Raw genomic sequence first — 25,116 nt, forward strand, 5'->3', positions numbered from 1 at the left:
TTCTCTCAAAAATATTTTCATTGAAAACATTTTGAATACATTACGTTATAAAATAATGAAATTAAGATACAAATAATGATAATAAAATATTATATAAGGTAATGATAATAGGCATTATAAAGTAATGATATTAATATATTAAGATTCAAAAGATATTATAGAAAGTAATGATAATTCAAATTAATGATAATAAAATATTATATAAGGTAATGATAATAGGCATTACAAAGTAATGATATTAATATATTAAGATACAAAATATATTATAGAAAGTAATGATAATTCAAATTATAAAGTAACCATATTTAGAGGGTATTTGTTTTTTTGGCTTTTTACTAAAAATAATTTGTTTTCAAAATTTAGATTGTTTGTTTTTCTATTTTTTTATGACTTATTATAAATTTTTTATTGAATAGAAAAAGCCAAAATATTTGGTTTTTTCTAAATAGAAAAAATAATATACTGGTTTTTTTTTATTATTTTTTAATGTTTAATAAAAATAAAATACTGTAAAAATAAATAACATAATATTTAATACTATTAAGCATTAAAGTTCTATTTAAAATTAAGTAAAAAAATAAATACCATTTTAAATGCAAAGGATATTATAAAATAATCATCTTAAGATACAAAGGAATGGAATTGAAGTGGGATTAAGAATACATTCGTGATATGCCTTGTTGGTAGTATCTTTTCAATTTAATATTGAAATAGTAATTATAGTGTTTGGTATCATGGTGAGACCCAATAGAATAATTGAATTGGAGACCTAATAAGTGAATTGAATTTTAAAATTTGATTTTACTTTTCATGCGTAGGAGGTTGGCATTAAATCTATAAGTGAATTGGAGACCTAATAATTTAATTGAATTTAAAATTTGATTTCGCTTTTCATGCCTAGAAGGTTGGCATTTAAACATTGAGAACTGACATTTTAGGTGATGGCTGAACACAAGTTTTTATTTTTAAAAGTAAAATAATAATAATAATAATAATACAAAAATTTTATAGGAAGTCCGTATACAAAACATGGACTCTCTCTGCTTGCTGTTGTTTTATTCCTTTCCTGTTGAGGAGGATCAGCTCAGAAAATAATCAAGTACAATTACTACTAGTACTAACCAAATGGGTTAACCCTGAAACTTGCACTTACTGAAAGAAAGGAATGTCCACGTTCTAAGTATTGCATATTTGTGATTTGAGGTGTTTTTTAAAGCTTTATAGTCAGATGGCATCAACCCCCTCTTCAGGCTGTAAAGCTACAAAAGTAGTCTCATAACTTGGATACCTAAGAGAAGTTGTTGAGAAACAAGGAAGCCTTGAGCTTCACAACTGAAACCTTAGATAGGTTTATATGTGCCGCTAGCGCACATGCTGTTTGTCTCTATCTTTGTCATCCCTGTTGGGTCTGTTGAGTTGAGCGTAGCTAGATGGGAGAAATGGAGTGCGTTGTGCAGGTTAGCAATAGACTGGACAACATGGTAGATACCTCCACAGAGGCAGAGCAGTGGAAGAAGAGGTCAATCTACAGAGTACCCACCTGCGTCACTGACCTAAACAAAAAGGCCTATAAGCCTCAGGCGGTGTCTTTTGGGCCTTACCATCATGGAGAGGAGCATTTGCAGACAATGGAGGATCACAAGCGCCGTGCTCTCCTTCATTTCTTCAAGAGATCAGACAAACCTATTAAATTGTTGGTGGAGTCTTTGGCAGAAGTGGTGCAAGATTTGAAGGATTCTTATGATTTGCTTGATCCCGCATGGCAAAAAGATACCAGCGCCTTCTTGCAACTGATGATTGTAGATGGATGTTTCATGCTGGAAATCTTGCGGACAGCTACTCATACAATGGATGACTATGATCCTAATGATCCCATATTCAGTGATCATGGTAGGCTCTACATCATGCCATATGTCAGGCGTGACATGTTGATGCTTGAAAATCAATTACCCATGCTGGTTCTCGACAAGCTGCTTGCTGTTGAAAGTGACAAAGCCAAGGTGTGTTCCATACTTGAATATTTATTTTATTTTCCTTCTAAGTTGATCTACCCCTTCACTTCACTCCCCCACCCCCATATCCATGCAACTGCTGACTTGTCATTAATCCTTCAACTGAACCTGAAATGCAGGACCCGGAGTTGATTAATAAGCTTATACTCAAGTTCTTTACAACCAGCAGTCCTGAGGCAGGAATGGGCAAATGCCTGCACGTGTTGGATGTGTACAGGAAGAGCCTGCTTCAGGAAGGTCCTGGTCGAAAACCACGTCACCACAAAACAAGAAGTCGTGCAGACAATGAACGTGGTGAAGAAATCATCAGGTCTGCAACAGAGCTTGATGAAGCTGGGATCAGAATGAAGAAAAGTCGTACCCAGAGCCTCAAAGACATCTCATTCAAAGGCGGGGTACTGAAGCTCCCTGTGATTGTTGTAGATGATACCACTGAGTCGATGTTCTTAAACCTCATAGCTTTTGAGCGGCTTCACGTTGGGGCTGGGAACGAGGTGACTTCCTTTATATTCTTCATGGACAACATCATTGACAATGCCAAGGATGTGAGCCTGCTGCACTCCCGAGGGATTATCCAGAGCGCCCTTGGAAGCGACAAGGCTGTTGCTAAACTCTTCAATTCACTCTCCAAGGATATAACACTTGACCCTGACGGCCCACTATATGGAGTGCATAAGAGAGTGAATGACTACTGCAGGAAGAGTTGGAATGAGTGGCGTGCCAATCTCATTCACACCTACTTCAGAAATCCGTGGGCTATTCTATCCCTTATTGCTGCAGCATTCCTTTTTGCACTCACCATAGCTCAAACTGTGTTTACCATCTATCCCTATTACCATCCTAGTGGTGACTCTTCCTCCTCCCCTTCTGATTCACCTCCACCAAAACGCACCCCGTCTCACCATTGACCTTCCATCTTCATTGCTTGCCAACAGTTGGTGTCTCAAGGGTATGACCATGTTTTTCTTGTCATTTCTTCATTCTTACTAGCTGGGTGTTTGTCATTCTTCTTTCTCATTTATATTCTGGGTTGATATTACAGAGGTAGTTTTATAGATAATTAAAAAAAATGGTGATTGCATGTGGAGATCTGTACCTTTGCTTTATAATTCAGGCAGTGAGATAAATTACCTTTTGTTTGATTATTTGTTCTGTTTAAATAAAGTGAATCCTGTCACTCTTCCTTGTTATTGCCATATCTATTTGTCTGATACTGATATATTATAAATGCGCAACGTTTTATTTACATGAAAAGTAAAACATTCAATAAAAACTATGCTTTAATGAATTTGCCCAAATTCTAACTTCCTTCTACATCAGCTGTGCATGAAGAAGCTCCAAATTGAGCAGAGACAAAATGCAAGGGAGAGAGTCGATAAGTAGGATCTGCACGAACCAAAGTACAAATATAACATGGTTAGATCCAACCTGAATTGCAGTAGAAGGCACGACAAAGAGTTTGTCTGCTACCCCATCAAGCCCTATTCCAATAATCCTTTGCTGCTAAAGACGAATCTTTTCTGCAATTGGACAAAAATCAAATGAAATACCATAGGGAGTGTAACTCAACTTCTCTCTTATCCCTTCATGCCCCAATTCCAATCAACCTAAACTGCAAACAGAAAGTTGAAAGTCAGTTACCAAAGCAATAGAAAGGACATATAATAGCTAATATTTTTCAAAAGTAGAGAATAAAGAAACTACAATGTTATTTTGAGGCCTCCGCCAATAAAATCCCTGTAAAAAAACAGGCAAAATATTGCAGGCTGCAAGAATATAAATCATTAAGGCATGCATCCCCATCCACTCCATGACAATAGTTGGGCGTCTATATCCATACATGTCCACCTGTCAAGACAGACCAGATATGTGAACATTTATGCTTGAGGCTTTCAAGCAGAATGACCACAGTATGAGATGAGTTAGAGGCCCCACCATCAAATAAATTCCAGCAAAGAGAATGCCAGCAGCACCAGCGGTGACACACATGTAACTAAGTGTGTAAAGAGCCTTGTTTACATGCATCCCTAGAAGAAGAAAGCAGAGGATTTAATTTATACCTATGATAGAAAAAGGAGTGCATAGTGCAAGAAAAAGAATGCTTACCAAAGAAGTCCAAGGCAAATCCCAAGACCAAAAGACAAGAGGATGGGACTATCCAGTGCAGGATCCTATCTTTGTGATCCTGCATATGCCAGGATGTAAAAGCGGTTTAGCAAAGATAAACTTGATGATAAAAGATTAAAGGAATAATCCATGAAAAGAGGGTTTTATTCTGTCTATTACCTTAAAATGGACAATAATGTGCCCATAATGCAAACCGACCAAGCAAGTAACAATGGCCATCACTGAACTACAACCATGAAGTGCAAGGGTCAGTAGGGAAGCATAAATTGCAATACGCTAAAAAGAACCCAGTTAGATTTGTTCTTGATCTTGTCCTTTGTTCGGATGAAGGCATGAGTCATAAACAAAGGACTCAAGACCATCCAATGCACTAAGTAGCATGTTTCTTTTGTACAAGAAATCTCTGACAGTCCATAGACACAAAAACATTCATCCAGTGCTTCTTAATGCATCATATAATTGTGCAGGTTAAGGAAGAGATAATAAACAAACCTCAGGAGCCCTTCAGGATCAAAAGGTGCTTGGCACCAGGTTGGAGCATCAGGAGGCATTGGGCCATAATCTGGGGAATTGATACTGCATTGCTGTGTAGTAAGACATAATAGAAGAAACATGAATCATGTAAGGGCAGAGATTTAACAATGCCAAGAGGCAATTGAAATTAACTGGAAAAAAAAAAGACAAGAATACCTTCATCCGTGCATAGATCGGTCGCTTGTATAAATGTTGAATGCCTAAAACATTACGATCTATCATTCCAACAGCATTGCATGCAGGTCCAGTGTCACTCCGAACTCCACATTTCACCTTGAGTTACAAATGAATAACAATAGGCCACCTCATCACCAGTTGTAGAACTAAAATCCTGCCTTCAACATCTTAAACATTGTATGAAGAAAATTACATAAAAGGATGAATCTTACTTTGAAAATTTTCAGTGCAGAAGAAGAGGTTTCACTTGGAATTGAATATTCCCAGTCAGGAACATACAGACCGTATAACAAGGAACAATATGCAACAATAAGAACCAAAACCACAGCCCTGGAAAAAGAAAAGCAGAATAACGTGGCAGACAATTTCAATTTAGCATATTAAACACTAGAACTGTGTGAATGCAAAATAGATGCACCAAAGGCAAAAACAAAAATAGTAGAATAATCACTTCATCTGCAATGGATCCAAAATCCTTTTCAAATTGTTCTAGAATCAAATCCACCAGTTTCATCTCCTGTCTGAGTGTGATTTTATATTTTTTAAGGAAAGAAAAAATTACTGCTTCCACAATTATTTAAACAAGCTTGCAATTTTCTTCCAAACAATGATAATCTGTAGTAATGATCTCCTAATTCTTCTCTCATATCTTGAAATCAGGTTCATCTGTCTGTATGACATTAGGTTCATAAAATCTCATTTGAAGTTTCAGAATGCTGGAGGAGAAAGAGCCCTAGAATAGGCTTCACAAATCACAACAACTGTGACAGTGCTGAAGAAAGGAAGGATGAACTGACATGGCTGCAGCAAAACTATGAAAGAACTGGAATAAAATTTGTGTTATGAAATTATGCACACATAATTACCACTTACCATTGGAATTGATATTTCTTCAGCAAAGAAGACCCTGATTTAACATTGTTGTCACCCTTGAGCCATATCTCACATACAGCTGCCAGAAAATATGCTACTGCAATTCTCTGGCCAATAAAAAAAAGTGGGGGGGAGGAAGATGTTATCATTCCATAATTGAAAGTTATGACATGAAGCCTTTTAGTTTATTGAAGCAGAGATCAGAATACAGATACCATTGGAGGACAAACAAGTCATACTCTAACTAGACTCCTTTACTTGGTCTATCTAGCACAAATAAAACAACAATCAGGAGAGATAAAGCCTTGTGAAAAGGCATACCTGAAGGATACCCGCCAATCGAATTTGTTCAATGTCCACTCCATAAGTTAGATTGTTCAGGCCATGAAAATAGCCTCCTATACAGAGGAAAAATTAAAGAGATTAGCTAAAGCATAATGTATGATTATGCATTGCCACATGAATACTTGACAACAAGACAAAAGTTGAGTGATTACCCTGGAGAAAAAGACCGAATACTAGAAGCTTCAGAGCCCTTACCACTGCCATTTTAGTTGCCAAATAGCCCGATGACAAATTCTGAAAGCAAAAAGAAGAAAACTTTAGGTTCGCTGCAGTTTCTAAAAAAAAAAAAAAAATCTTCAGTAACAGTGAGGGTTAGTAGTAATAGCGTCTAGAGAGACAGCTAGAGTGTGTTTGTTATGTGCAAGAGAGGAATCAAAATCTTTAGAAGAGCAGGCTTTGGTTTCCATGAAAATAAATTTCTTATTGTTATTCCTAATTCTAATGAAAATCGAAATGCAGACCATGCAGTAAATGGGAATGGAATGTATTTACCATTCTCAATTCCTATTCTAACATTTCAAAGGCACCCTAACTAACAAGTAAATTATCATGAAAAAGATAAGAATTCCCATTAAATTGAAAGCATATATTATTTGGACATTCCAGGGAATCCAGAGATACCTTGTATGCAAGGGCAAGTGAAACACCAACAATAAAGAGGAAAAAGGGCATGACAAAATCAGCAAGGGTTAAACCATTCCATGGTGAGTGATTGATTGCAGGCAAGATTCCACCCGCATCATCCACAAGTATCATAATCTGCGACAAGTTTAAGTTGAAAATCTGAGAAAAAAATCAAGTAGATGAGGAACCCATGATACAAGGTTTTTGCTAATCTAGTAAAGAAATGACAGGACAGGAATGGGAGAAGGTTGAAGGCCTCCTTTATTCTTGGTCTCCACTAGTTTCAATAAACATTACTACATTCTGCAAAATGTAACAATTTCTCTGTCATCACGAAATTTGAACTGGCTCGAACCCAGAAGAGCAGAGAAGAAGGGTGGTGCGGAGGAATCCCAAGCCAAAAGATTAAAGTAAGTAGAAAAGAAAAGAAAAAATAAACTCCAAAAATAATGGGGATGGGAAAAACAGCATTACCGCCACGGTGAGTCCACGAAAAACGTCGAGTGAAACAAGACGTCCCTTTGAAGCGTTTCCACCACCACGACCACGACCATCACTGCGGGGAGAATTTAGTAGAGACGATTCAACATCGGCAGAGAGATTCTCAGGGGTGTTGGCATCAAGGACTAGTGGATCTTCATCTCTTCTAACTGTCTCATACATCCCCATATCTCTCTCTCTCTCTCTCTCTCTCTCTCTCTCTCTCTCTGTAATACTGCTTTTTCTATCAATGTCAGGCACTACTACACCCCTTTATTCCCAACCGTCTGCACACCCACTTTCACGGCCTACTCCTCCTTTGCAACAACAACAACTACTGCTACTACTTCTTCTTCTTCTTCTTCTTCTGCTTCTCTTCAATCCATTCTTTTATGACAGGGAATAGATGGACACACGTGCGTCGTCTTGCAGTGTTTCCTTTCCTTCCATTTATTACTTCCTTATCTCCCTTTCGATTTGTTTCAATCTCAAAAAGAAAAAAACAACCGCATCATGAATGTCGAAAATTCCGAAAGATATTTAAAGTATTTGAAGCTGTCTTAGATTCCATGGAGCCTACGTTACGGGCCGGACTCATGATATTGCTTATATTTCGTTTCTAATTTCCGAATCTGTGATGCGTCCAACCCGCAGCATTATAATCCAATATTATAATTTACAACAAAAATCAATGCCTAGTAATTATGTGCTTGAATCTTGTTAAAGAAATATCAAAACAATAAATACTAAATCGGTTTGTGATCATGGGCAGCCCAAATACTATTAATTTCTATATTTTGTAGTAAGGGATCATGGATAATGCACTCATTTTTTGAGAAAATCATGCTCTGTAAAGTGTAATGACTAATAATATACCACACCAAATAAGGAATTATAGATTAACCATAAAAATGCACACTGATTTGGAATATAATCACACATGATATTCCTCCTTTTTTACTTTCTAAAGGTATACTAAATAACCATTTATATACCGCTAACAAAATATGTTACATCTTAGACTCAGACAATACATAGAAATTTAATATCTTTGGTTATCATGGGATTGGATTCAAAAACTTCCTAATTTGAAATTTTATTATTTAAAAAGGTTGTTGATGATTCAATTCAGACATTAGATAAGGGTGTCAACATATGGAATTAACACACACAAATTATAATTTATATGATATAAGATAATGGACCAAGAGGGCCACGTAACCTAGTTGTACTTATACCCCTATCATTTAGATAGTCAGTGGGAATTAACTTGAATGCGCAGAGACGCCACGGTAACCGAAATTAATGTGGTGAAAGTAACTGACATAAGAATCAAAGGGTAAAGTAATGAGTATAGCTACCAAGTCCTGTGTACATAATTCAATGTATGATTTGGTGGGATTTCCTATGGCTATGGGTGGAAAGGTGGTTGTTTATGAGATAGTGAGATTTGGATGGTTCAGGTTTTTTGCTTGTTAGGGTCTCACACCACCCTTTTCAGAGTCACAATTCAGCGATTCCCACCTACTTTACTAAACCAATCAATCTGGGGAGCAGTGGGCTTCCCATATTGGCGACCCTCGACATGCCATGACCCGTCATTTTTGCCCTCTTAATCTTAATCACAAATGCATTAATGATGGTAACGGATAATGAAATACATGGTTTAATATTACCATTTTCTTATCAGTCTGGTTGTTGTGCACTTGTGCGTCACCAAGTCATTTCTTTCTTCTCTCCCAGAGTCATGCTTGAATGAATTCCAATGACCGTTTGCTAATGGGCACAGGTTGATTTGTGTGGAACTGGAGCAACTAGAGGGGTTAACATAACCCATACCAATCAAAACCTTTCCACACCTACCGATTAGAAGATTAATAAACAGTTCCATGCTTAAGGTTAAACACACTCGGGACAAATATAGTTATCAATTACATACGAGTTTCCTGCTCAAAGTTTTCAAATTTATCCAGCCCAAGATGTAATTGGTTCAGCGAGCACAAAAATGCCACAAGCATTAAAAAGAAAAAAAAAAAAAAAAAAAAAAGAAGAAGAAACCCCACTGTACCATAGCACTATCACTCAGCAGCAGCAAAAACAATCCTCCTAGGCACGTAAGCCCAGAGAATGTGACTAATAATCTTCCTCAACAAGCACCAGAAAACATCAGCTTATCTGTAGAATAAAAGTATCAAGCCTGAAGTGGTTTTGCAGTTATCTAACTTTGAAAGTTTAGTTTCTTTTTTTCTTCTCCTTTTTTGCAAGGAATAAGAAAGATAACATCCTCAGCTGTAAACCTGCAATGACAATACACAATGGATCTGTCAGGATGCACATAATTGGAGGGAAAGCAAAGAACCATCCCAAGATACAATGATAAAGTAGCTAATGAGGCAGGCAAGACGATTATGTAGCATGGCATTGCATCCAAGTCATTACATGGCCATGGCTTTGGGGCGATGAAAAATAAAAAGATTCAGACTCAGTCAAGGAGGTTTTGTGCAGAGATGTTGAGAATCACGTACAAGGAAGTGTTGTAACTAAATTACCCAATTCAACAAGTATAGGAAGATTATAACTTTTAAGTGATGTACTTTGATAGAGAAAATATAAGAAAACTGATGTTACTACAACTTGACACTCCTTATTGTGCTAGCACTTGACAGCAATAGCAAGCCGCAAGTAAATAACAACTGTTCAAATGAATTAAACCAAGGCTAAAATTTTCAGTGAGATCCTTCCTTGAGGTGAAGTTGCAGCAGTGAATGTCAATTTCCTTAGCACCTAAGATACTTGGGTCTCCTTTTCTAACCCTAACCCCTCCAAAAGCAACATTTTTCCCAGGGACAGTCGGGGAAAAAGAATTTGGACATTGACTAGTTCTTAATGAGGCAGCAGATCTCGGTTGATAGGTGCTGCATCCACAAAACAAATGTCAGTAAGCCATCTCTTGATGTCCTTTCCTAGCCTGAGACATCTGGGCCATGTTTTTGTCATTCTTTGAGATTTTTGGGGTGGTCTAGAGGAGAGGGAGAGAAGCACTTCCTTGCTAGCATGACAAGCTCATGTAAAGGAATTGGAAGAAGCAATGGAAAACAATCTCAATTTGCTTGTCTTAGTGTATAGAAGGAGCCTAGTAAGAAGAATTTTTTAAGCAATAGAAATTCCAGAAACTCTGCACTTGAGTTGAAGCCCCTGTGTCCAGTTTGGTGTACTTATTTTACATGACAAAAATAAAGAAAAAAATAAAATGTTCTCACAAAGATCCTAGCCTATTCAATTTCCTCCTTCCTCATTCTTCAGCAATCTTCCTATGACAACAGATTGCCACAGCTTCAAGTTGGCTCAGAGTTTTGATAGGAACCATGGTATCAACAAGTCTGTAGTTGCAACATCATCATGAACTGCCATATCCAATAGAAATATGCATTACACCATAAAGCCCAAGATCAAATCCCTACAATGGCCCCTTTCACCATAACAACAATCTTGATGCTTGAATTCCATAGTAGGATTACTAAGAACTAAATCATGCTCTAGGTAGTATTTGCTCATGGAGAAGATGGTTGCAAGTACAAAAATAATAATAATAGTAATACTTATCACAAAAAAAAAAAAAACAATAATAATAAAACAAAAAATGAAAGTTTACAGTAATTAAATGCCATTTAAGAGAATCACACATCTGAAGCAGGCATCAAGGATGGTTTCAGGTATAATTTGAAGCTGATGTCAATCAAGTTTAATGGGTAAATCCAGAAGCATGATATCAGTTAAAAGAATCACTAGGTCCTTTAACTCGCACGATTAACCGTATCGCCATTATGGTGCGAGTTCTAGTTCTCTGCCTTCTTATTGAGTTTGGAAGACTCACTTTCATAAAATAAAAACAATAATAATAATAAACCAATTTTATTATAAGAGAAATACAAATGATTCACCCAATGAAGAGAGTCTTCAAAGATGATGCTAAACCAAATAGTGCCAACAGATAACATGGTTCACAAAAGTTGCAATTGAAGTCAAGGAAAAACCCAACATCTACTCATCCACAGGCTATGAATGAACAAATTTAACCGGTCCGCTATCTAGAGCTTCTTTGGTAGTAATCCTAGAAAGCATTGTTAGCCTTTTATCACTTGAAAACAACTCTTTTGATTAAAATTTTCAAGTTCTAGAAAAGGTCGAAGCGCTTCCTTCGATTCACCACCAAACAAGCTCTTAATTCATAGGTTATTAGAATAGAACTACAGAGTCCAAAACTGATGACCCGGTGCGAGTGTTACGTACATATCAAGGCGGAATTATTGAAAAATAGAAACGTTGTGCTAAGGTTGGTTATAAATTATAATGAAGAAATGATGGGAAGAAACAAATGTGAGTAAGGGAGGCAAGTAAGCAAAGGGATGGTTACACGAACAGTGAAAAGAGCTCAGTCATCCACAGAGAGCCTGTCTTCATCGCTGTTGAAGTCTTCATCAGCCTTCTTCAAGTTTCCACAGACGTTACATTCCATGAGATTAGAAGGAGATGCATCTGAATCCGATGGAGGCAATGGAGCCAGTGTGCCCCAGCAATTTTCTCTACTACACATGTATCTCAAAAAGAAATAGGCGTGAGGGAAATCATTTTCCCCTCCTCCATCTCCAATCTCGTTCTCATTTTCTGAACCAATCATTTGTTCATCCTGGTCCTCATCCATCACTTGGCCCTCATCATCCTGCTCCTCCTCTTGCTCATCATCATCTTTCCAATTAGCTTCAACCCGACAACGGTCACAATAACAGGTAAAGCCGTAATCTTCCAGCAGCCTCTTCTGTCTGTCAGCATAAGTCTCATTCACGGGAAAATAACTCAAACAAATCTCACTTCCCTCGGGAACATCATGAATGAGTCTAATGGTGATGTCAGTATTATGGTGGGAGGCAGTATCGACATAATCGAATCGGCAAGCATTGGGAAGACAATCGTGGTTGAAGAAAGAAGCTTTGGGGTAGATTCCATAAGCTCTGACGGATCTCTCGCCGCCTGGGGCAGGTGCGGGAGGCTCCATTAGACCGAAAGCATTGAGCTTGTCCTTGGCGAGCAAAGCGGTGGTGAGCTCTACAGAGAATCCGGCAACGCCCTGAGGAGGAGAGAGGGAAGAGAGGAGGGAATGGAGGAAGGTGGGAGCGTCAGAATCAGAGGAGGGTAGAGCCATGCCTTGAAGAGAAAGCAATATGTGGAAGTGGGAAGGGGAGACGATGGCGAGATTGTATGCGGCGACTAGAAAACGGGCTTGGACTTGGCGCTCGGAATGGGAGAGTGAGAGAGAGGGAGAAGCGCGCAAAAGAGATAGGGCGAAGCAGGCCCAGGGAGAGTGGGAGGAAGAGAGGGCATGAGTGAGGCAATCGGGGGAGCAGAAGAGACAAGGGCATGAAGAGCAGGAGACGAGGGTGGAACAAGTTTGTAAGTGCCTGAAGCAGTTGGAACAGTAAGCGTTGGAGGAGGAGGAAAGAGGATGTGCGGAATAGAGTAGGATAGGAGAGTCTGTGAGGATGATTTGGCCGCCTCTGAGTGATTGAGAGGCAACCAGAGCCCTCCCCCTTCCTTCAATCTCTACCCTCTTCACCAGGCCGCTCCCTCCCACCTTTGAAGCAGAACTAGTCATTCTTCCTCTAAATTTTTCGCCTCTTTCCGGCGCAGGGATATAGAGAGAGAGAGAGAGAGAGAGAGAGAGAGAGAGAGGCCGCCGCACCGCACTACCTGTAACTCGCGACGAGAAGTGAGAGAAAAAGGGTCTAATGTTTTGGGAAAAAAAATAATAATAATAGCAGGTCTCGGAAGAAATTATGTTTGATAACTCAATTATAAAAATGAAAATAGTATTTTCAGCTTATTTTTTTGGATTAATAGGTTAAAGGGGTCAAAATAACCCCCTATTTGTAAGTATAACCCACCAATCAAAAAGCAAAAAAAAATGATCCGATTGAGACAAAAATGTCCTTCTTCTCTCCAACACATACAACTTCTCATTTCACTTTTCCCCCTCATTTTTTTCCCTTTGTTTTATAGTAGATTAGGTTTTAATTTTTTTATTCGGTCATTGGTTGCTCTTTCTATCTCTTTTCTTACAAAGAACTCTCTTTTTTCTTGCAAAGAACAATAAGTTTAACTTCTTATCATTGTTTCATCTATTCTTTATTCTTGGTCATGAAAATATGAAGAAAAAAAAATGTAAGCAACCAACAATTTCTTTTTTCTATTATCATTTTATTTCTTTCTGTTTCTTGAAAACTAAAAATCTCACTTCAACATTGTAGGTAAAAAAATAGATACTCCATTGTTAGTTCTGAAAAAGTGAAAAGTTCGTTCAAAAGAAGTTGAAAATATTTATTCATATAGCTAGGTCAAATGATGATAAGCAATAAATCACTTGCATAGAGAATTATTACGATTTTAGTATTGCTCGAATGATTAATACCCATTGTAGTTATATATTGTTTGTTTGGATATTTGATTTATGAGAAGTGTTGCATTGCTGCATTGAACAACAAATTTTACTATTTGTCAGGTTTAACTTAACATAAGTTGAGTTTATGTGTTTCTATTCAAAGCAAAACTCTGCTTTTATATAACTATACTGAAAAACTAAGATTGAATTGTTGACATTATTATGTAGTGAGTTATTTAATAAAAATAAAAATACATGTTTTAAGATTCATTGCATAGTCTATAGTTGAAACTTAATAAAAGTATATCCTATGTTGTACTATTTTATTATTAACATGATAGTTTGAAATATTTATTTTTGCAGTCATTGATGAAGTAGGAATAATGTTTTTGTATAAAGGGAATTGGGTACAAGATGGAAACATATACCACTTTAAAGGAAGTGAAGGTAAAGGCATTGCGGTGAAGAAGAATATATCATATCATGAATTAATGAGAATTGTGTATCACATTCTTCAACTAGATCCAATTGAGTGTTCAATTTCAATGAAGTATGCATTCAGTGGTAACATACCGACATCACCAATTCAACTAAGAGATGATGGAGATGTTAAATTTTTCATTCGTTTAAATTGCACTAACAAGTTACCAGTTCCATTATGCATCACTGTGGATAGAAAATCTGAAAATAATGCAGAGTCAATGTTTATGCATGGAAATTGACATGTAAATGATGGATCAATAGAATCTCTTAATGTTGTTGGTGATGAAAGCATAACAAAATTCAACTATGAGCCACTTGAGAGATCTGATCTTGTTGAATGGAACATGAATGGGTATGCTATTGATGATGACTATCATGTGTTGGATACCAACCTGACCAGCAATGTCCAAGTGATTGAAAATAGGGATTCAAGCAACAAAGCAACTCAAATAATGGAAATTCATAGCATCATGAATATAAAAGATGGTCTCATGAATGATGTTCCAACCATGATTGAGGAAGTAAGCAATAATGACCAAGACATGAGTCGGATAGGTACTAGTGATTATGGCACTAATGATGATCATATTGAAGAAAAGCAAATATATTCTAGTAAGAAAGAAGTGCATAAAAAATTGTACATTATTGCCTTGAAAGAGAAGTTTGAGTTTAGAACGATAAAATCTACTACCAAGTTATTGGTGCTTCAATGTGTTGATAACGAATGCAAATGGAGATTTCGTGCAACTAAGTTAGGAAGTTCTAATTTCTTTCAAGTAATGAAATACCATCCTACGCACACTTATAGGTTGGACATGATGTCTCGGGATAATCGTCATGCAGTAGTTGGTTGGTTGGTGAAAGCATGAGACAAACTTATCAAGTTGGTCGTCAATACCGTCCCAAAGACATTATAGGAGATATTCGAAACAAGTACAATGTTCAGATTAGTTATGATAAGGCATAGAGAGCAACTAAGTTGGGAAGTTCTAATTTCTTTCAAGTAATGAAATACCATTCTACGCACACTTATAGGTTGGACATGATGTCTCGGGATAATCGTCATGCAAGTAGTTGGTTGGTTGGTGAAAGCATGAGACAAACTTATCAAGTTGGTCGTCAATACCGTCCCAAAGACATTATAGGAGATATTCGAAACAAGTACGATGTTCAGATTAGTTATGATAAGGCATAGAGAGCAAGAGAATTTGGCCTTAACTCCATTAGGGGATCACCTGAAGAGTCTTATGGTGCTTTACATTCTTATTGTTATATGCTAGAGCAAAAGAATCCTGGGACAATAACTTATATTGTTACTGATGTTGACAATCAATTCAAGTATCTATTTATGGCATTTGGTGCATGCATTTTTGGGTTTCGTACATCAATAAGGCCAGTAATTGAAGTTGATGGAACATTCTTGAAGTCAAAATATTTAGGGACTTTGTTTGTTGCAGCGAGCAAAGATGGTAACAATCAAATTTACCCATTAGCTTTCGGAATTGGTGATTCAGAAAATGATGCTTCTTGGGAGTGGTTTCTTACAAAATTATATGATGTGATTGGACATGTAGATGATTTAGTGGTGGTTTCAGATTGTCCTAGTAGCATTGAAAAAACAGTACAAAAGTTGTTTCCTCATGCAAGCCATGGCGTATGCACTTAACATTTAGGACAAAACTTGAAAACAAAGTTCAAGAAAGTTGTTGTACATAAGTTGTTTCATGATGTTGCCCATGCATATCGAATGTCGGATTTTGATATTATATTTGGTCAGTTAGAGATGATTTCTCCAACAACAGCCAAATATTTAGTGGATGTAGGAGTAGATCAATGGGCTCGGTCACACAGTAATGGAAAAAGATATAACATCATGACTACAAGGATCGTTGAGTGCATGAATGTTGTACTAAAAGATGCAAGAGATCTTCCAGTTGTGCGAATGGTTGAAAAGTTAAGAAACTTACTTCAGAGATGGTTTTCAAAGCGCCAACAACAAACATTGTCAATGAAATCTGAGCTTACTACATGGGTTGACATGGAGTTGCGCTTAAGGTTTAATAAGTCATCAGGTTTTGATGATGAGCCTATCAACTCTTGGGAGTTCAATGTCAAATACGCTGGGGTCAGTGATCAAGTTAATTTGCAAACCCATTCATGCACATGTAGGGTGTTTGATCTTGACCATATTCCATGTGCACATGCTATTGTTGCATGTAGATATGGAAACATGTCATGCTATACTCTATGCTCTCAATACTATATGAAGAACTTGCTTATATCTTCATACTCAAAGTCTATATATCCTACTAGAAATAACAAAGATTGGGTCATTCCGGAATACATCCGTTATAGAGTTGTGCTCCCACCAAAAACTCGGCGACCAGCAGGAAGACCAAGAAATGAGAGAATTCATTATGGTGGAGAGACTAAGCGCACACGATGTTGTGGTAGATGTGGTGATTATGGGCATAATAGAAAAACATGCAAACGACCAATCCCATTACATCCTAGAGATGAACATAGTTGTGTCAATATTGTTGAAAGCAATATCAACATCCAAGAATTCTTCTTACAACCAGTTCATCAGTCACTTTAATAATGTTACCACAGAATCTGTTTTTTGGGGATGATTTAGCTATGCATCTACACTTTTTTTTGTATAGGGTCATGAAGGAATTTGTGAGCCTATTTTTTTTTATATGCTTAAAGCAATTTTTTTTAATGATGGATTGAATTTTTAAGTTAATGTTTTAGTTTTATCATATAAAAGTAGAAAGCAACATCAATATGTTAAGCAACATATAAAAAAAACATTAGTTATACTATTTCATTATAATAACAATATACTAATAAGTAAAAGCAAACACAATAAGAACATTTACAAATCGTGTCTTTGAGCCATGAACCATGCTGAACTAGTGACTCAAACCATTCTTTGTCTGCATGTAAGTAATCAATATCAACCTTAAACCTTATTATAATAATATATCTGATAAAAACAAAGGCAATGAATTAATTAAGGAAAATACCCAAAAGGGGGGGTGAATTGGGTTTTTCAAAATCTTTTTCCACACAATAATATATGCACAAAACAAATAAAGGAAAGAGATAAGGTTAGAGAATTCAAACTCGGATTTATAGTGGTTCGGCCCTTCCTTGCCTACGTCCACTCTCCTCAACCTCCTAACCGAGTGAGGGTTCCACTAACTTGATGCTTCAATCAAGCTTTCAATCGTCTTACACTTGGATTCCGGCTCCAATGGGCTCTTACACAATCACTTCAAGATTTGAACCACTTGAAGGCTTTCACACTTAGTTTATACAAGGATGAAACTCTCAACCTAGCTTAAGGATGGCTCAAGTTACAAGAGAAAGCTAGGATGAATTGTAAGAGTGCACTAAGAATATGCAATTGATGGTTTGATGCACTTAGAAAGAAATGGAGAGCTTTTTGATCAAGAACAGGTAGGTAGGCTTTGAATGCAATAGTTCTCTTAGTCATAAAAGAAGAGGAGCTCTCAATTTATAGGTTTCTAAGCTCGGGAGACAAAAATAGCAGAAAAGTAGCCTCGACCGGACGAGCAAAGGGTCGACCGGATCACTAGTCGTTTGTGCAATTAATGCATGGCAGGTTACCGTTGCCTCGACCGGACCTCGACCGGACGAGGGTGAGGCTCAACCGGGAAGAACAAGCTACTGGGAGAAAGAGAAAATTTTTCTGCTCCCTCGACCGGACAAGGGTAACCGGTCGACCGGTTACCCAACCGGTTGAGCCGGTTGGCCATAGCCTCGACCGGTTGAGCCTTTTGGCCCCGAAAACCTATCCTTTTTTATTTCTTTCTTTTCCAATACTTAGGCAAGGTCTTTAGGTGAGTTAATATGTCAATTTTGAATCAGTTTGCCTAAGGTATATTTGATAAAACTCGGGTTTTAAAGAAAAACAAGTTTTAGAGAATAAACCGAGTTTTCTAAGATGCATGAAAAGGTATGAACATCCTAAGTGCACTCATGCTATCATCTTACATTCATTTCCTATGATTACAAGTCTTCCAAATGATCTCGATCCCGTATTCGTTTGGTCCTTGATGAATTTTTGAGATTAAGCCTGAGATTCTTAATAGTTTAAAACAATTAGTCACTTAACCATGGTTTGTTATCATCAAAACCTGATTAGGAGAACCCTTGGGCTAACAATCTCCCCCTTTTTGATGATGACAAACCTTGGTTATTTAGGAGACAAAGAAATCTCCCCCTCAAACCAATCATGGAATAATCAACACAAAATTTAGGAAATTTAAAGCGAGAAGACAATGTGAATCAATAAGAGGGTCATATCATATATAAGCAAAAGCAAGAGTACATGAAAACAGTATGATATGCATGGAAATGAAAAAGTCTCCTAATGTCCCTATCCTAACATATCTCCCCCTTTGGCAACATCAAAAAGAAACGAAGGGGGATCCCAAACAGAATCAAGGCTAAGGAGGTGGTGGTGGAAACACAGAGCGGAGGTAAGCCATCATCTCCTCGTGCTGACTCTCCTGGCGGCTCTCAAGACGCTCAATCCTCTGTACAAGATGCTCAAACTGAGAAGTAAAGCCGGCCTGATACTGATCGATGCGATCCTCCCTGGAATAAAAGCGAGTATCATGAACCACTGCTAACTCCTCCATACGAGACCCGAGAGAGCTGATCTGTGCCGACAAATCCATCCAAGGTGGATGATCAGGAGTCGGAGGAGCCTGAGATGGTAGCTCGGTAAATGATGGCTGAGATGAGTGGCCTGCGGCGAAGGATGGCTCAGTCATCATAGGCTCGGAGAAGATAGCCTCAACATGAATGCCCTCTGACTGATATGGAGGTGGAATGTCAAGCTCGGGTCCTGTCTGCTCAAAGCCCCTCTGAGGGTCCAACCCATCCTCCATCTCTCTGATCTCATCCTCCTCCTCTACTCCGGGATGTCCTCGGGCCTGTCGCTCGGCTTTCCTAACCCATGACCCATCGGGGGCCTTCTCAAGCTTCATGCGTCCCAAGGAATGCTCGTCATAAGTGTCATATATGTTGGGTGCCTCAAACTCTGTCTCTCTACTCAAGTCTACCCCAGCATCCTTGAAGACACGAGTGAGGAACCGGCCGTAAGGAAGCACACGTGTGGTACTCTCACAGTAGGCCATCATATGCCTCATCATCACATATCCTACGTGTATCCGCCTCCCGGTAAGAAGTGAGTCAACAAGAAAGGCCTCATAGTAGGATACCTCATCCTGATGTCCTCCACGTGGCAATAAGATGGAGCATATCATATGGTGAAGGACTCGGCTAGGCACGGTCAGACTGTGTGCTGAAGGTTTGCCCGTCCCATGGGCAACTGTAAGTCCGCATAGTCTCTGAATGGCCTCGCTAGGCTCGAACCCTGGGATAGTAGGCCATGCCTTGGCCTCATATACTGGGAGACCAACAGGAGGAATGTCAAGGATGCGGCAGATGCTATCCGGGCTCAGCTCAATCTCAACTCCTCGGACAATGGTCCTAATCGGTCCTCCGAGACCATAGGTCATCCTGGAGTAGAATGCACGCACTAAGGTCGGATAAATAGGCTCGGAAATCATCACAACTGGCAGCCATCCCATCCTGACGAAAAGTCCCTCAAACCCGAGGCTCTGAAGTTGGGAGAAATTGATGTTTCTCCCTGGAACCACCTTTCTTTTGGCGAAATGCGCCTTGTACCTTTGATAATCCTCAACTGAGCCGAAGAGGGCAGTGTCGTATCTCGCCTTTCGGCGAGCCTCGGTCTGCTCAGGCTGCTGAGAGGGCTCAGCAGGGCGCTTGCCCTGAGCTCTGGAAGTCCCCGTCTCCTTTCGAGGAGCCATCCGAAACCAAAAATGGAGATAATCACGGAGAGATGAAGCGATCAAAGAGAAAAGCCCAACCTGAATAACCCCTAGGCGCGCGGGAAAGGAGCAAAACCAGAAGATGGCGCGCAAACAGAGAGGAACCCGTCCAGATCCGAAGTCCAAAGCCGTCAGAGATGAAACCCTAGCCTCAAAATCTCGTCAAAAATCACTCCAAGCCCTGAAATCGGTCCAAGAAATAGTCCAAACAGGTCTCTAAAGGCGGGAAGATGAAGAGGCTTCAAGGAATTCCAGAGAACAGTGAAAAAACTGACGCGCGGGGGCCTTTTAAATTCCCAGCCCCGACGAACCGGTCGACCGGTTCCCCAACCGGTCGACCGTTTGGTCAACGGTCAACGTTCACATTTTCCAATTTTTCTTGCATCTTCTTATCTCGTGATCCTCCCCCTGCCCTTTTCAGTTGAAATCCCCAATTTTTGATGTCCAATGCCACGGGAATTTGTATTTTTGGTCAAAAATTGACCTATGTTCTAAGGGATTGCTATATGATGCGTATGAGATGAAATTTATGCAATCATAATGCATGTCCAACAAGAATTCATTATACAAACATCAGATCAAAGAGAAATAACCCCTAGTTGTCTTCTAATATCGGAAAATTGTTCTTCACTTAGAGGTTTTGTAAAAATATCGGCAAGTTGATCTTTTGTGCTTACAAATTCAAGTGTAATGTCACCCTTTTGTGCATGATCTCTAAGAAAATGATGTCTAATTTCTATATGCTTGGTCCTAGAGTGTTGCACGGGATTTTTTGAAATATTTATGGCACTAGTGTTATCACATTTGATAGGAACATGCTCAAAAGACAAGTTAAAGTCACTAAGTGTTTGTTTCATCCAAAGGATTTGTGCACAACACAAACCGGCTGCTATGTACTCGGCTTCAGCCGTTGACAAAGCTACCGAATTTTGCTTCTTACTATGCCATGAGACAAGTGAGTGTCCTAAGAAATGACAAGTGCCACTAGTGCTCTTTCTTTCAACTCTACAACCGGCAAAATCGGCATCCGAGAAACCAATCAATTCAAAATTATCACCCTTAGGATACCACAAACCAATATTCATTGTCCCTTTCAAATATCTAAGAATTCTTTTAACGGCACTTAAGTGAGATTCTTTAGGATAAGATTGAAATCTAGCACACAAGCATACACTATACATGATATCGGGTCTACTAGCGGTCAAATAAAGCAAAGATCCTATCATGCCTCTATACATAGTTGAGTCAATAGATTTACCTTTTTCATCCATGTCAAGCTTGATGGATGAGCTCATTGGGGTTTTCATCACCTTGGCTTCTTCCATGTTGAACCTCTTGAGAAGATCCTTTATATAATTTGCTTGATTGATGAAGGTTCCTTCCTTTTGTTGCTTGATTTGAAGTCCAAGGAAGAAATTGAGTTCTCCCATCATGCTCATTTCAAATTCACTATGCATACACTTAGAGAAATCTTCACAAAGAGAGTCATTAGTAGCTCCAAAAATAATATCATCAACATATATTTGAACTAGGAGCATATCCTTTTCTTTGGTTTTTATGAAAAGAGTTGTATCAATTTTTTCCATTTTAAAACCCTTTTTCAAAAGAAATTTACTAAGCCTTTCATACCAAGCTCTAGGTGCTTGTTTCAAACCATAAAGTGCCTTTTTGGGTTTAAAAACATGGTTTGGAAAGTTAAAGCTTTGAAAACCGGGTGGTTGCTCAACATATACTTCCTCATTTATGAAACCATTTAGAAAAGCACTTTTCACATCCATTTGATATAGAATAAAGTTTTTGAAACATGCAAAAGCAAGCAACATTCTAATTGCTTCCATTCTAGCTACGGGGGCAAAGGTCTCTTCATAGTCTATTCCTTCTTCTTGATTATACCCTTGGGCTACCAATCTTGCCTTATTTCTTACTATGATGCCATTTTCATCCATTTTGTTTCTAAAGACCCATTTGGTTCCAATGACACTTTGATTTGAAGGTCTTGGTACTAATTCCCATACTTCACTTCTTTCAAATTGATTTAATTCTTCTTGCATAGCAATCATCCAATTTTCATCAACTATAGCATCTTTTATGTTTTTAGGTTCGATTTGAGAGATGAATGCAAGATTATTACAAATATTTCTAAGGGATGATCTTGTTCTTACCCCACTTGATGGATTACCAATGATTTGATCTTGTGGATGATTGATGACAAACTTCCAATCTTTTGGAAGGTCTTGGCTTGATTCACCTTGCACTTGTTGAGGAGGAGGTAGTGCCAAAGGTGATTCTTCTTTCTTGGGATCCTCTTCACTTTCTTCTTGTTGTCTTTTGTCTTCAATTTGCAATTTTCCCATGGAGGTCTCCAATCCTAAATCATCATCAAAATTTTCTCTTTCTTGAAGAGAATTGTTAGATTCATCAAAAATGACATGGATGGACTCTTCTACAACCATGGTTCTTTTATTGAAAACTCTAAAAGCTTTACTTGAAGTTGAGTAGCCAAGAAAAATTCCAACATCGGATTTTGCATCAAATTTTCCAAGATTATCTTTGGTGTTTAATATAAAACATTTGCACCCAAAGACTTTGAAATAGCTAATGTTGGGTTTCTTGTTTTTCCAAAGCTCATAGGGAGTTTTCTTAAGAATGGGCCTCAACAATATTCTATTTAAAACATAGCAAGAAGTGTTTACCGCTTTGGCCCAAAAATACTTTGGCAAATTGTTTTCATTTAGCATGGTTCTAGCCATTTCTTGAAGAGTTCTATTTTTCCTTTCAACTACCCCATTTTGTTGAGGAGTTCTAGGAGCCGAAAAATTGTGATTGATACCATGCTTATTGCAATATTCCTCAAAGTCAAAATTCTCAAATTCTCTCCCATGATCACTTCTAATGCAAGTGATTGAAAAACCTTTTTCATTTTGAACCTTGTTACAAAATTTTGAAAACTCATAAAAAGCTTCACTCTTTTGACTTAAAAACAAGACCCATGTATATCTAGAGAAATCATCCACAATGACATAAGCATAAGATTTTCCTCCTAGACTAGGTGTCCTAGAAGGACCAAATAAATCCATGTGTAGCAATTCAAGAGGTCTAGATGTTGAGATGAAATTTTTGTTTTTAAAAGAGTTTTTGATTTGCTTTCCCATTTGACAAGCTTCACAAATTTTGTCTTTTTGAAAATTAATTTTGGGAAGGCCTCTAACAAGTTCATCTTTGTTGAGTTGGGAAATGAGGTCCATGTTAGCATGTCCCAACCTCCTATGCCACAACCAACTTTGATCATGCATGCTTGAAAAACATCTATCATGGCCATCATATTTTGAAATATTTATAGCATATACATTTTCACATCTATGGCCAATGAAGATGGTTTTGTCATTTTGAATATCCTTGATGATACAATGAGATGCTTCAAAAATTACTTTAAAACCTTTGTCACAAAGTTGACTAATGCTCAAAAGATTGTGTTTTAAACCGTCTACTAATAAAACACTTTCAATAAGGGAGGATGTACCATTACCTATGTTACCTTGACCAATGATTCTTCCTTTTGCATTGTCTCCAAAGGTGACATATCCTCCTTTTCTCTTTGTAAGGAAGGCAAACTTGGATTCATCACCGGTCATGTGTCTTGAGCACCCACTATCCAAGAACCATTTATCCTCCTTTGAGCCCTACAAAATAGAATTCAAGTTGATTTAGGTACCCATGTCTTTTTGGGTCCTTGAGGGTTAGTGACTTTGGATTTTTCAACCCAAACCTTTTTAACCTTAGCATTTGAATTCTTTTGAGCACCATTTCTTAAGGGACATGTACTACTAATGTGCCCTCCTCTTCCACAAAAGTTACAAATAGTGGAAGGACATTTACTTGAGGATTCTTTTACAAAATAGTTTTTAAAATACTTTTGGTTCTTTGAAGATTTGAATCCTAGTCCTTGTTTGTCAAAAACACATTTTTGGCTTGCTAAGATCATTTCAAAGGACTTTTGTCCACAAGAGAAAATTGAAAGAGAAGAGGTCAACCATTCATTTTTCTTTTTCAAAATTTCATTTTCATTTCTTAAAATCTCATCAAGATCATCTATTGCCATGAAGCACATGTTTGCCACTTCTTTTTCCTTTTCTTCCTCGGAAGATTCTTCACTCTCACTCCAAGTAGCCATCATTGCCTTCTTCATTCTTCTCTTGGCTTCAAGTTTGTAGAGAGGACAATCATATTTAATGTGTCCCGGTTTTTTGCATTTGAAGCATATCAAATCTCCTTTCTCTTCCCATTTTTCCTTGTCACCATGTGATGAGGATTCTCTTCTTGAGGGATTTCTTTTAGAGATAAACTTTTTCCCTCTAAACCTTTCACCTCTCATGTACTTGTTTAGCTTTCTTGTGATGAGAGCTAAATCATCATCTTCTTCACTTGGTTTTTCTTCTTCAACATCTTCTTCTTCCTTGGTTGTAGCCTTGAGAGCTATGCTTTTCTTCTTTTTGTCTTCACTTTCTTGTAGTTGCTTTGTCAAACTGATTTCATAGGTCATTAATGACCCTAAGAGTTCTTCCATAGGTAGCTTGGTCAAATCTTTAGCTTCTTGAATAGCGGTGACCTTTGTATGCCACTTTGAGGGGAGAGACCTCAATATTTTCATCACCTTTTCGGATTCATTTATAACCCTTCCCAATGCTTCAAGGCCATTGACAATTTCAGTGAACCTAGTAATCATCTCAACAATAGTTTCAGTTTCTTTCATTGAAAACAATTCATAGTTATGGACAAGTACATTAATTTTTTACTCTTTCACTTGATTAGTTCCTTCATGAGTTATTTCAAGCAATCTCCAAATTTCCTTAGCAGATTTACATTGGCATATTCTATTGTATTCATTCCTATCCATAGCACATTGCAAAGTATAAACGGCTTTAGCATTTAATTGAAAATTTCTTCTATCAAGCTCATTCCATTCTTTTTTGGGTTTTGGAACCAAAACTCCATCAACTAATTTAGTGGGAAGAGTTGAGCCATCTTCAATGACATCCCATACATCTAAATCAGTTGATTGTAAGAACCAAGTCATTCTAGATTTCCAATAGGGATAGTCGGTTCCCGTAAAAAATGGAGCTCTATGTTTTGAACA

General features: G+C 37.9%; 3 protein-coding genes across 8 annotated transcripts; 1 reads left to right on the forward strand and 2 right to left on the reverse strand.

The window, feature by feature from the left end:
• The first annotated feature begins 1,329 nt into the window (after positions 1-1,329).
• Positions 1,330-3,258, forward strand: LOC117918563 (UPF0481 protein At3g47200-like). The gene is made up of 2 exons (XM_034835314.1): positions 1,330-2,000; positions 2,132-3,258. The coding sequence occupies exons 1-2, from the start codon at positions 1,431-1,433 to the stop codon at positions 2,918-2,920; spliced, it is 1,359 nt and encodes a 452-aa protein (XP_034691205.1). The 5' UTR covers positions 1,330-1,430; the 3' UTR covers positions 2,921-3,258.
• On the reverse strand, positions 3,211-8,295 carry LOC117918544 (heparan-alpha-glucosaminide N-acetyltransferase). 4 transcript variants are annotated; one of them, XM_034835292.1, is made up of 14 exons: positions 7,167-8,295; positions 6,690-6,851; positions 6,221-6,302; positions 6,045-6,121; positions 5,724-5,830; positions 5,063-5,180; positions 4,830-4,946; positions 4,632-4,723; positions 4,299-4,365; positions 4,119-4,197; positions 3,948-4,039; positions 3,717-3,860; positions 3,582-3,624; positions 3,211-3,398 (listed from the first exon to the last, which is right to left on the reverse strand). In XM_034835292.1, the coding sequence occupies exons 1-13, from the start codon at positions 7,359-7,361 to the stop codon at positions 3,598-3,600; spliced, it is 1,359 nt and encodes a 452-aa protein (XP_034691183.1). In that variant the 5' UTR covers positions 7,362-8,295; the 3' UTR covers positions 3,211-3,398; positions 3,582-3,597. The 4 variants fall into 4 exon arrangements, with proteins under 4 accessions (XP_034691183.1, XP_034691174.1, XP_034691167.1 ...); XM_034835283.1 differs by having other exon boundaries at positions 3,563-3,624; XM_034835276.1 differs by having other exon boundaries at positions 3,211-3,624.
• Positions 8,296-9,022: 727 nt separating this feature from the next.
• LOC117918573 (histone-lysine N-methyltransferase ASHR2) lies at positions 9,023-12,943 on the reverse strand. 3 transcript variants are annotated; one of them, XM_034835335.1, is made up of 2 exons: positions 11,587-12,943; positions 9,023-9,469 (listed from the first exon to the last, which is right to left on the reverse strand). In XM_034835335.1, exon 1 carries the CDS (start codon positions 12,820-12,822, stop codon positions 11,605-11,607), a length of 1,218 nt encoding a protein of 405 aa, XP_034691226.1. In that variant the 5' UTR covers positions 12,823-12,943; the 3' UTR covers positions 9,023-9,469; positions 11,587-11,604. The 3 variants fall into 3 exon arrangements, with proteins under 3 accessions (XP_034691226.1, XP_034691216.1, XP_034691233.1); XM_034835325.1 differs by having other exon boundaries at positions 11,593-12,942; XM_034835342.1 differs by lacking the exon at positions 9,023-9,469 and adding an exon at positions 9,489-10,576 and having other exon boundaries at positions 11,593-12,943.
• Positions 12,944-25,116: the final 12,173 nt, after the last annotated feature.

This window comes from Vitis riparia, chromosome 1, assembly GCF_004353265.1.
Source record: "Vitis riparia cultivar Riparia Gloire de Montpellier isolate 1030 chromosome 1, EGFV_Vit.rip_1.0, whole genome shotgun sequence".
In the NCBI taxonomy this organism is placed as follows: Eukaryota; Viridiplantae; Streptophyta; class Magnoliopsida; order Vitales; family Vitaceae; genus Vitis; species Vitis riparia.